Here is a 12,860-nt window from a genome sequence, read left to right as displayed (position 1 = left end):
ATCTAAACCGTTTCCTACTAGTTACAGTCTAGCAGTACATCTCTACATGGCTCGAGGCCTCGCTACTCTGAAGACCAGCAGCACAAGTGGACCTGAACGCAGACTTTCAGGTCCACAGCATTCCTGCAGCATCAGCAGGAGGTTTCTTCACTCTTCAAAGCCACAGATGCACTGTGAGAACACGTGGTAAGACACTCCACAGCGCCAATAGGAAGGCTGCCTTCCTTTCCTGCATCAGGGAAACCGAGCTAGAGTCCTGACTTCCCTGGTTTAGCCAAAGGTCAGAAAATCTCCATAAGGCTCAAGGGACCTAGTACCTCCTCCCCAGATCAAAGCCTGACTGTACTAAATTGTACTTCAATGGTGATTAAAGTTAAAGTGCAACTTCAAAAAGCCCAATTTGGAAAAATTAATCAGTTTTTCAAAGAAGCCCTGTTTTACTAGTAACATAACACAATTCCATATTTTTTTGGAGTGCTCGGAGCAGCTTTTGTTTATTATGGGTTAAACCAGAAAAGAAGCTGAAGAATATTAAAAGTATACCAAACAGTTCTTTCTTCCTAAAACAGTCCAAATTTGAAATACAATGTTTGTCTAAATCTCAGAGATTAGAAGTACTCTGAGCCCTGGCCAAAGTCAGGGTGTGTGTGGGAGGCAAGCAATCGATATGTCTTTTTCACATTGATGTTCCCCCTCTTCCTCCCTCCATCCCTCCCTTCCTCTCTCTAAAATTCAATGGAAAAAATATACTGAGGTGAGGATTAACAAAAAACAAAAAATTAAGTACAATGAGGCAGTTAGGGACATGTTTGAAAATTTTTTTCCTTGGCATTTACCAAAAAAGAACTTGTAAGATCTTAAAAAGCCCAACAAAGTCTCTAAGTCACTCTAACAAACCCCTAAGGTTGTTTAACGCTATTCACAATTATAGTGATTTCTGTGTTATTATCTAAGATGAGAAGGCTGTAAGATTTTGTTCAATTCCCCTCAAATTCAAAACTGTTAATAATGAAGTTCCCTGGCACTACACACTTTCAACATTTAGGAAAGAAGCTGAGTGTTTCCTTAGAGAAGAAGTATATCTAAAATGGCCACCCAGTGCTAATGTAGTCCCTCTATCAGCACTAACAGAACTGATAGAAATTTATCTGTGCTAACCAATATGGCGGCCACTAACTACAGATGTCTATTAAGAGTTTAATAAGTAGCGACTGCAAGTGAGAAACAACTTCACATTTATTTACTTTTAATTAGTTTGTATTTAAGTAGCCATCTGTGGCTAATGGCTATCATACTGGACAGCATAATCCAAGACTACTCAGAAGCCTAAGCGTAATCACCTGAAAATAAACAGAAATAAGATGGCACTTTTGAAAAGAAGCAGGTACTTACGTTTGAGGCTGGGAAGGGTCATCCCCCAAAGAAACGCTCTCCCCTTGGATTTCATTGAAACACTTCTCACAGAAATGATACCTGTCGGCAAGAAGGCCATACTGGGGTGAACTGTTCCGTTCACACAACACAGCCCAAGCCAAGCAACGAAGCCACCAATCACAGCAGGCCAAGGAGGGGGACGGGAGCAGAGAGCAGGTCATCAACGGCGACAAGGACATTCAATGATGCAGATTTATGGGCCCCACAGTATGGGTTTTGTTTTTTGTTTGTTTTTTTTTGCAATCAAAGCCAAATGCAGACAACGACAAGCATGAGGGAGGAAAAAAAAAACAAAACAAAACAAACGAAGAAATGAGGGATTGCAGGATAACAAAACAACATTAAATGCAAGACAAGACAACACAAAGCAGAAAGCCAAGGCAAAGCACAGATTAGCATTAAATATCTCAAATGGGATCACAAGTAGCAAATAAAGTTTCACTTACACAGACCTACACCCTTCATTTTAGTAATTAATGCTAATTGATACAAATTAATCAGAAGGAAGGAGAAGATACCGGGGAGAGAATAATTGCCATCCTGTTACCTAAACATCATTTTCACACACTTCTCCCCACTTCTTTAAAAAAAAATCCATTATGGATACAGTACCAGGGAACAACTAATCCAAAACCAACTGTGGGTTGGAAAAAATTTTCTTTTTGATCCCAAGGAAGCCACATTAAAAAAAAGCCCACACGTTTTTCAATGAAAAGTTTGCACAAGCAGTTAAATACGGATTGTAACCATCAACTGATAAGAGTTAAAAAGACAAAAGGAAGGCAGTGGTGTGTGTAGATTCCTTGGTACAAAGATTACAAACAGTGTAAATTGATGTTAAAAATACAAAAATGGTATGAATGTTAAGATTGTAGCATGAGAAGTTTCATGCTGGTTGTTATTTGATTTTTTGAACATAAGGTGCTTAAAACAACTTGAGACCCACTTTTTCAGGTTTTAATCAGTAGAACACTATGGATACGAATGACTACAAAGCACTAAGGGAGTGCACCGAACTTTTTGTAAATAAAACAAAAAGTTTAAGTGACTCTTTCAAAGCTAGGACTACATCTGTAGCACACAAGTTCAGAAAAAACACCACCATGGGCTTGGTTTTATTACAGAAGAGTGTTAATCACTAGCCTTGCTCTTTACTGTCTCAGAGCCCACAGTAAACACTCCCATACCCATACTGAAAACAGGAGACAAATCATGGATAAGGTAACAGTGAGTAAATTTTTGTAATTACTGCCCAAAAGAAAACATCATAGAGAAAGGGCACATAGCAATATTAAAATATTTTTTCTAATCAGTTTCTTTTCAATGTGCACAAATTCGTGCACTGGACACTAGTATTATTATAAGCCAGGGCCCAGACAAGTGACGCAAGGCTACTTTCTGCTATAAAACTGTGTATTTCTACAAAGGCAAATTGCAAAACCAGAACTTGTGCTGTACAGTTGTTCTCAAGCAAGTTACACATGAACCATGATCTTATGTGTGTTGGTCCATGTGCATGCACTCTCTAGACAAGCACACACATGGATCATGGGCCACACATGGTCAAGCTTACCTGTTCTGGTAACTGTAATATGTGGCATCACGCGGGATTGTGCACAACTGTTTGCCATAGCAACAGAGTGTCTGTGGAGAGAATTCCAACTGCAAAAGAAACCATTCATTAAGTAGTACACAGGCCTGAAGGACAAGCTAGAATATTTACACGGGCAAATAAAAAACCAAGTCAGTGAAGTTTTAATTCTCATTTGTGTTAATCATAATGTGCTGTTTCCAAGACAGTTCACAGAACTAAAACCATTCTAGTTTACTAATGTATTATTTCACCATTGTGAGTAGACTTAGTGGTCATATCCTCTCATGACTTACCAAAGAACTCAATAGGACAAGAGGAGCTTAATGTGAATTGGTATGCACAGGCAAACCAGTACATGACAGGTGGTATGCACCCACAGGAGGTTATGATCAAATCCCTACTCCAGATGAATTTATAATCTAATGATTCAGGATTCTAATTAGTCAAGTTTTCAACACAATAATTATCTGTGCAAAAAATTCTTACCTTTCTACCACAACAATATCCAAGGCTTTGCATGACTGGGTCAATTTCTTGTTCAAAGACCTCAGAGAGCTTGGAGCAGTATTTGTACACGCGCGATGTTTTCCGATTATACAACCAGGCGTTGTTGAACATAAGCCAAATGTCATCCACATACTGCCAGGGCTCCTGATACTGTCCAGTGTCTAACTTCCTCTTGATGGTGGAAAGATCCATGGGGATCTTCACAATATCAAAGTAATCCTAGGACAAGTAACACCAAGCAACATTACTCCAAGTCTCAGTATATTTAAGGCAGACAGCCTATCTTCCTATTATCATCATTAATTTCCAGGTAATGTTGAGTCTTTGACCTGTCTATATTTCAGAAGAGTTGATTGATCCAACACCCTTTAAATCATTAGTCTACAGAGATGTGAGGCAGGTCAAAGGAAAGAGCAGAGAACAGAGCTACCACAGACTTTCCATATGCCAGGCATATGGTCTACAGAAACAACTGCAGGTGCTTTACCACATAGTATAAGTACAATCAGTTTAAAGACCCTAAAATTTTAGTACTAGAAGGAAACTAAGTCCACAACATCAGTGCTCCATCTAAGGCCACAGAAAAATATAGGGGGGTGGGGGGTGGGAGAAGGAATTCCTGACGGATTTCCATCCTTCGCAGCACTCCATTGCCTTATTCACTACTACTTAAAATCCTCAAAGGGAACCTGCTAGCAGACTGGTGTAAAGGCAACTTTAAAAGCAGATGAAGTTGCCTGGCCGATGTGGCTTAGAAGTTGAGCGTCCACCCATGAGCCAGGAGTCACAGTTCGATTCCCAGTAGGGGCATGCAGGACGCAATCTCACTGATGTTTTTTCTATTTTTCTCTCCCCCTCCCTCTCTCTGAAATAAAGTAAAAAACAAAAGAACTCCACAAAAATCCTCTGGAGAACTTAAGATAGCAGCTGATTGAAATAGGCCTTTAAGGTCTTCCAGTTTAAAAAAATAAAAGCTAAAATAAAAGCTGATGAAGCTAATTTGGGTCTATCTTTTCCATAAAAAAAAAAAAAAAAAAAAAAAAAATACTGCCACTCCAGTGATAAACTATATGACTCAGGAATCCCACTAAGTATATATCCAAGAGAAATAAAAACATCCACCACACTGCCTTGATCGGTTTGGCTTGGTGGATAGAGCTTTGGCCTGCGGACTGAGGGGTCCCGGGTTCGATTCGGGTCAAGGGCATGTACCTTGGTTGCGGGCGCATCCCCAGTAGGGGCTGTGCAGGAGGCAGCTGATCGATGTTTCTCTCTCATCGATGTTTCTGACTCTCTGTCTCTCTCTCTTCCTCTCTGTAAAAAATCAATAAAAATATATTAAAAAAAAAACAACAAAAAACAAACATACACCACACAAATATTTGATGCGGATATTCCCAGCAGCACCAGTATCAACAGTAAAAAATGTGTAAACAACCCAAATGTCTAACAAAAAATAAACTGGTGAAGAAAATATGGTATAACCACACAAAGGACTATTCCTGAGCCATAAAAAGAACTGAAAGACTGACTTGCGCTACCACAGGATGAACCCTGAAAACATGATGCTGAGTGAAATAAGCCAGTCACCAGCACCACATACTGTGTAACTGCACTTAGTGAAATGTCCAGAATGGACAAATCAAGAAAGCAGGCTTATGGTTGACTGGGGGGACTGGTAGTGGCGGCTGTGAAGCAGATGGGAATGACTGCTCATGGATATGGGGTTTCTTTTCTTTGGTGGGCTGGTAAAAATGACCCAAAACTGACTGTGGTGATGGTTACATAATTCTGTGAATGCACAAAACCACTGAATTATATACTTTACATGAATGACTTACACCATATGTGACTTATATCTGAATAAAGCTGTTAACAAATTAAAAAACAAAATCAGAAGTGCCACCACATACTTACAGGGATTCCTAGAAGCTGAGGGTCCACAGGTTGACGAAAGGGGAGGGATTCTGGATCCTGTCGGTAAAGTGCCTCCAATGTTGGCATCAGTGCCTGGCGTAATTCTTCTGGTTTGAAAACTTTAAGAGTACATTTAAAATTAGTTACCAATTAACCATAAAAAGAGAAAAAGTTCAAGTCAAAGCTATGACTGACTATATCTCAAGAATCACAAAATACAAAAATGCCTACGTTGTCCCCATGGAAGTATCACTAAGGGTGGGTAGCACCTTCAAAACACCATGTCTTGTAATCCTTAAACACCTTTTATGGTTCAGCTAATTTTTCAGTCAGAAATTTAGTTCAGATTTTTTGTTTCTCCCTCACCCAAGGAACCATTTGATTTTTTAGAGAGAGGGAGAGAGAGACAGAAGCATCAATGTGAGAAACAGGTTGGTTGCCTCTCGTATGTGCCCCATCCGGAAAGGAACCTACAACCTAGGTATATGTGCCCTGACAGGGAATTGAACCTGGGACCTAGGTACGTGCCCCATCTGGAGTGGAACCCATGACCTTTCAGTGTATGGGACGATGCTCCAATCAACTGAGCCACAATGGCCAGGGTAGTTAAGATGGTCTTGACCAAGTAGAAAAAGAATCCCAAACCTTCCAAAAATTTATGAAGAGACTTGTCAAAGTAATGTAGGAGGAGGAGAATGCTATCAAGTAAGAATAGAAAGAACTCATTCACAACATCAGTATTTAACAAGCTAGAAAGTGGATCTGGTATTGTCTTATTGCTGAAGGTACCAGAAGCACTCCAAGAATAGTCCCCTCATTATGTTTCAGAACTTAGGAGGAAGACATATTTACAATTTTAATGGCAAATGTTAGGTTTAAGTCTAAGGAAACAGACTAAATTGTTATTGCCAGAACACTGGACTCAGTTTACCAAATTATGTTCAAGTGTGTTTTGCAAAAGTCAGAAAAGAGTTGCATGTGAGTCCCAAATGGAATCAATTTAAGCTGTCATTCAAGAAGCTAGCCATAAAAGGTCCAATTTTGAGCTTTAAAATTACACTTAGAGCACAGGCCTTATTTCTACTATTTACAAATAAATTTGATCTTTGGGAGGGTATGTTAGCACTTCAGGTATATTTCACCTCATTATGGGGGCTGCCATAAAAAGAAAAATCAGACAAACAGATGGCTTCTTTTGTCTCTCATACTAGGTTGTATTCAAAATAAACAGATTTTGAGCAAACTTGTGTGATTAGCTGTTTTAAAGAGAATCCGAATAGTAAGACTGGGTTTGTTGCAGCCCACATTAAAACAACTCCTCAATATATACAACCTTACTTTTAAGTGAAAATAATTTCTTAACCCCAACATTTTAAAGTACATTAATGGAACACTTTTATAAACATCCTCTCCAGGAGCCAGGAGACTCTCCCTTGAGATAAGCCCTGTCTGTTCTGTGCCACTGAAGAGGTCACTAGAGTTACAGGAAGTTCTAGTCCTACACTAATTTCTGTGGGAATGTTTGAGTTTAACACTGCGTTAAGCAGCACCGCTTTGTCGACTTGATTCATCAATATTCAGCAGGGTGGTTCAAAGCAGAGACTTCATAGCTGATCTGGGTTCACTTAGTAGCTGAGTAAGCTGGGGCAAGTTACTTATTGAGCATCAGTTTTCCTGTCTGTATAATGGGATCAACAGCATCAGAGTTTTTATAAACTTATCAAATGAGACAATGCAGTTGTGTGGCATAATGCCTGGTGCACAGTAGGTTAACAATGTTATTATTGCTGTTATTTTTTGCATTTCAAGAATATTACTTTATTTCTCTCCTCTGGAAAATACAATTTTGACAGGGTGTTAACCACCCAACCCTGAAGAAATGATGGGTATGACTGACCCAGTAATTCCAGGAAGGAAATATACCTTAAAATATATAATTTAAGTAAATAGGCAAATAAATCCTTTTCCAACATTAGTTAACGAAAAGACCAGGACAAGGGCTCCAAGCTTAATGAAATCACATGAGAGTCCATTTCCAAGGTCCAAGAAGCCTCATCCCATTTTTCTCAAGTTCTGTTTGTCCCTGCCTTCAGGAACACAGAGCCCGGGACTTACTCTTCTTCTTTGACTGTCCTGGAGCTGGAGACGACTGGGTAACTGAAGTACTTGGCTGGTCTTCCTCCTCTTTCGTCTCAGTTTTTATTTCAGTGCCTCTCTCTTCTGTTTCTGTAGGTTCCACTTTACAGTCTTCTGCTTTAGTCTAAAAGGCAAGGTAGGTATTTTAGTATTCCGAAGACATGCAACTGGAAGCAGTAAAGATCACTGACTGACTTACGTTGTCTCCCCCAGCCGCCCCCACGAGTATCTAAAGACCCTTTTTTCAAATGGAAATCAATGAAATGAGATTTAATTATCAGAATACGTTCCTGTAACATGTTTAATTGGGCTTCTAGACTGAGTTCCTTACCAAATCACAGTAATTGCCCTACTCTCACCTCTGGAATATCCTCTGGCTGAGTATCTGCTGGTTCTGGCTGATCCACTTCCATTTTAGCCTCCATTTTCACTTCCTGTGAAGGCTGCTTCTCAGGAATGGCCTGAGAATTCACTTCTGTGCTACTAGTAGATGGAGGGTTTGACACCTGACCCTCAATGCTTACAGCTGGCTGGGAAAGCTGGGCAGAGAGGGGGGATGACACAAAAAATTTGCCAATTATACAACCAGAATTTAAGCTACACAATAGGATGGCATGGTTAACCCCCTATTTCTAGGCTGGTATCATTACATCTTATAGAGCTTTTACTTACTGCTTATTTCATCCCCTTGTAATAAAGCATGCTTTATTTTATTTTAAACCCTCACTCGAGGATATGCTTAGAGAGAGGAGGGGAGAAAGAGAAACATCGATGTGAGAGAGAAACATGGGTTGGGTGCCTTGCGTATGTTCCCTAACTGGGGATCAAAACCATAACCCAAGGATGTGTCCCGACAGAGTTGCACCAGCAACCCTTTGGTACATGGGATGACGCTTAACCAAGTCACTCTGGCCAGCGTAAATTATGCTTCAGAACAGGAGATTTAGGACTTAAAAATACTGGTTGACCGGTTGCACATAAAAGAGCCATCAACTGGCTTTTGTTGATTCTCATTCTGTGGTAGTGTGTGAGGGGTGAAGGTTTCAGAGGTGACTGCCTAGAGGAGCTCACATTTATAGAGAAATGGAAAGAAAAGAAAAAAGGATGACTGCCTATCTTGTTCTGTTTTTAACATTTCTCATTAGGACATTTCAAATGTACAGAAAAGCAGAATATAATGAACCCTCATACTGCATGGCTGTTTGGAATAATCACATTCTAAAGGGTAAATGTCCATTCTCTGAAGTCTTCCAATAAGAAACCTCATAATGAGAGATTAATATTTTCAGGAACTACCCTACGTAGAATAAAATCAAGTTTCCTTTTGCACTCTGCCCTCTCTTGCCCATCACAGGCCAGAATGAACCAGTCAGTAGTGAACAGTGTTTTATAAAGTAGACTTTTAGCTCAAAAGTGACAGAGAACAAAAACAGTATCAGTGATCAAGTAGAAGGTTCTAAGCCTTCACCCATCGAGTTCTGTTAGTAGGATGCAACTATTAGATGTGAATTTAGATGTCTACTATATATAAAACGAGCCTCTCACAAGGAAGCTATAAGCTGTTCCAAGCCCATACTTTTCTCATCTTAGATCATAATTTTCTAACCTTGGCTAGGACCACAAACACTCATAAATTCATGATTTTGTTTTGTTCATTTGCCCTCATATACTACAGCTCAGACTATTTGAAAAAGATTCTTTAAAATTTGTGAGTATGCTAAATGTACTTAAGTCTTTCCCCTCATGGTCCCCTTATATGCCTTAAAGCCTCAGAATACAACATGAAACAGCATGGTCAACATCAGACCTAAACAAAGTCTCTGAACTCCATCTATGCTAGGTACTACAGGAAAAAAGAAAAGTAAAAAGAGTAGGGAAAGTAAGAAAGGAAGAAAAGAAACTCGAATCTAGTCTAGCTGGGCAGACAACAAGAGACAAGAGAATTAACACAGCACAAAGTACTTTAACACCACAGTACGGCTGAAACAATCCCACCCAAACCCAAGTCTGCTTACTGGAGTGGCAGGCTGTGGAGGCAGCAGTGGTGCCGTTGGGGTGGGAACAGACGCCGATGTGCTCTGCTGTGAGAGAGGCTGCTGCTGCAGCTGGTCAGCTGAAGCAGCAGCAGGAAGTGAAGGCTGTAGTTGGGGAGGAAGTTGCGTTGGTGGAGGTGTAGGTGTCTGCCTTGGAGGTGGATGTAGAGCCTGGGACTGTGGCCCAGGTGGCATTGCTGGAGGTGTAGGAACAGGGGCTGGAATTGCTGTTGCTGGTGGCTGCTGAGCCCCTATGCTTGGGGGAGTGTGGTGAGGGGTGGGAGTACGACTAGGTACAGGAGAGGGTGAATTCTGATGCAGAGCTGGTTGAGGAAGAGGGGGACAGTGAATGTGGCTCCCTTGAGACCCTGGAGGCATTATAGGAGAGTTCACAGGGCAGGAAGAACTGGACATTTGTGCCTGTTAAAATGAGGAACATAAGATGGAAATTAAGAAGAGAATTAAAGCAATATTTACATAGGCAGGCTATATGCATTTAAGGACACAAACTGATTAAACAAAAATGACAATGAATGCCTCCATTTAAAAATGTGATAAAACTTGTTATTGGGGGCATATATCTTTGGATAATATAGTACAATTAAGTAAACGGCAAAAAATTCAGCTGAACGGCCTCAGTCTCTACAGGGGCATGGAACAGGTGAGTACACATATACAGTGGATTTTGGCCTTCCTATGCTCTCTTCAGCTAGAGTTCTTCCTTCTGCACAGCAGTTGTAACAAGATTTCATTTTAATGTGTTCATTACTTAATGAACTATCAATTTAATTTCTTTCCTGGTTTATAACAATTAACATGGCTATGTCACAGAGTACTCACTTCACTGTTCAGAATACCACATGTCTATACTGTTTATTTTTCAATCCTCATCGAGGACATTTGTCCATTCTTCTTTTTAGAGAGTGTGGAAGAGAGAGGGAAATATCAATGTGAGAGGAACACATCGATTGGTTGTCTCCTGCATGTGCCCTGTCCAGGGCCCCGACTGGGGAGGAACCTGCAGCCAAGGTACATGCCCTTGACCAGAATTGAACCCAGGGCCCTTCGGTCCGCAGGATAATGCTCTATCCACGGAGTCAAACCTGCTAGGGCTATACTGTTCTTAATAAAAACTTTTAAAAAATCATCTACTCTTATCCACTATTGCTGCCACCCTCCCCTGTATAGAACCTAGACCAGAGGTTCAGGTTCAAGAATCACAAAACCAAGAAAATCCATTTGTCAGACATACTTGAGACACTGGTGCTTGACCTCCAGGCGGAGCCAAAGGCATATTCGTTACATTCATTCCCTGTGTTGAGAACGGAGTCTGGGGAAGGTACTGGCTCTGGCTGGAAGGCTGCTGCATTCGAGGCCCATAGCCCATAGGCTGCAAACAAAAACACAGCACCAAATTGCTTCATTACAGTTATTCTACTAGAGCAGCTGGAATCACCAACTGGTCTGGCCCTGCTATGGGGAGGATGGGGTAGGGCAAGAAAGGAAAAAAGTGGTGCAACAGTTGTATTCATGCCAAGATAATGGAGGAAAGTCTCTCAGTTTGCCTAAGCCTACTTTAGAGGAATTACAAGAGGTGACAAACGAATTCTCTGATGCACAAACGCACCTAGAACTCGATAGAGGTAATTGTTTCTTCACAAACGCTGCTTAAGGAAGAAGGATGAATAAAAATTTCAGGAGACATTTGCTCTTTGCTTATGTCAGTGATATTGTAACAGAGTAAATAGTAAGATTCCATAATGGGTACAAAGAAGTAAAATATTACAAGTTGTGCTGAACAAGGTGTAGCATTCATGGTCCCCAATGAATTGTTACATTTCATTTATAAAATTATCTCAAACAAATACAGGCCTTTAATGAAGGATTATGGAGTACCAAAGGCCCCAAAATGCCATAATCTAAGAAAGTTATGTACATATTAAAATGAAGATTAATAAGCCTCCTCATTAAATATGGAAGACATTATGCTACACAATGCTAGAGAGACTCAGGAATTAGAGGCACTAGCTAATGCAAAGACAAGGTAAGGGTTGAGGCCAACCAAAGGTTGATAATAGGGTTAGAGTTTGCAATAGGAGCAATGAGATGTTAAGAGTCCTTTTCCTCCAGTCTCTAAGAACAGGCAACTGCCCCTCCATTGCAAAAGACAGTTACCTTCCTAGGGAAGACAGGCATTACAGAAGAGAGGTGATTATGTAAAAGTGTATAAGCTACCAAACACTGAGATTCCAGCAAAAGGTGACTGGCCATTCTTATAAGCTTTCCAATACTATGACTATGAACAGTAGTTGGAAGCAAATCTTTCCTATAGTATTTTATATAGATTACAATCAAGACAGTTCTTAACATATATATTGAATCCCAGGATACACACAAACACACACACACACACACACACACACACTTTAGAAACCTGGTTCTTCCATTTAAAGCTTTCAAGCCATTATATAAGTTCTGACACAGAGCACTGTAATTTACAGAGGTACCATAATTTGACCTAACAAATCCCCCAATGCACATTCAGGATATGGTTTTATTTCAAAAGAGAGTATATAATGTAAAATCTTTCACACAAATTTTCTTCAAAGTATATCCTTTTAGTATCTCAATGATTATTTCTGTAGGATAAATTCTGAAAAAACAATTTGTAGATAAAGAGAAAGGTGAAAATTAATTTTAGTGTTGACTGCCTATTTATTCTCATTTCTGAAACACATACTCATTTAATAATGTCTATATTAGGGCCATAGAATAAAATAGAATTACACAAGAATCACTTATAGTCAGCTGTTTACGCAAGTGTCAGAATTTTTATATACAAAGTAGAAACAAAGAAAAAAAGGATTTTAAAATTGTCGGGTAAAGGTCAAAAGAGATGACCCAAACAGGCCAAACTTACTGGGTTGAGAGTTCCAGGCTGAGCTAACTGTCCATGGTGCTGAAGAGGAGAGGTTTGCCGGGGCCCAATAGGGGGTTGGGGCATATTCATCTGGCCAAATTGATTCAAACCTGTAAGTGTAAAATATTAGATCTGAACACTTTCATGGGATCAAAGAATAAAAGACAGGTCTTATTTCTGATTCTACATCATTTTATTTTATTTTTTTAAAAATATATTTTATTGATTTTTTACAGAGAGGAAGGGAGAGAGATAGAGAGTTAGAAACATCGATCAGCTGCCTCCTGCACATCTCCTACTGGGGATGTGCCCGCAACCC

At 40.0% G+C, this 12,860-nt stretch overlaps 1 protein-coding gene across 2 annotated transcripts in view; it reads right to left on the bottom strand.

Moving 5' to 3' along the window:
- The window catches only part of EP300 (E1A binding protein p300), a 70,968-nt gene that overhangs the window by 17,753 nt on the left and 40,355 nt on the right, over positions 1-12,860 (bottom strand). Inside the window, exons 12-20 of one of the 2 annotated variants that reach the window (XM_036299727.1) lie at positions 12,542-12,651; positions 10,874-11,011; positions 9,604-10,041; positions 7,948-8,127; positions 7,568-7,712; positions 5,453-5,571; positions 3,515-3,754; positions 3,008-3,096; positions 1,393-1,503 (exon numbers count right to left, since the gene is read on the bottom strand). In XM_036299727.1, the coding sequence (XP_036155620.1) occupies positions 1,393-1,503; positions 3,008-3,096; positions 3,515-3,754; positions 5,453-5,571; positions 7,568-7,712; positions 7,948-8,127; positions 9,604-10,041; positions 10,874-11,011; positions 12,542-12,651 (1,570 nt within the window). The remainder of the gene's footprint in view (positions 1-1,392; positions 1,504-3,007; positions 3,097-3,514; positions 3,755-5,452; positions 5,572-7,567; positions 7,713-7,947; positions 8,128-9,603; positions 10,042-10,873; positions 11,012-12,541; positions 12,652-12,860) is intronic. The other variant, XM_036299728.1, reaches the window with a different exon arrangement.

The sequence above is a fragment of the Myotis myotis genome, unplaced genomic scaffold, assembly GCF_014108235.1.
Source record: "Myotis myotis isolate mMyoMyo1 unplaced genomic scaffold, mMyoMyo1.p scaffold_m19_p_3, whole genome shotgun sequence".
Taxonomy (NCBI): Eukaryota; Metazoa; Chordata; class Mammalia; order Chiroptera; family Vespertilionidae; genus Myotis; species Myotis myotis.
The sequence above is the reverse complement of the archived record's forward strand: the minus strand, read 5'-3'. Positions and strand labels throughout refer to the sequence as shown.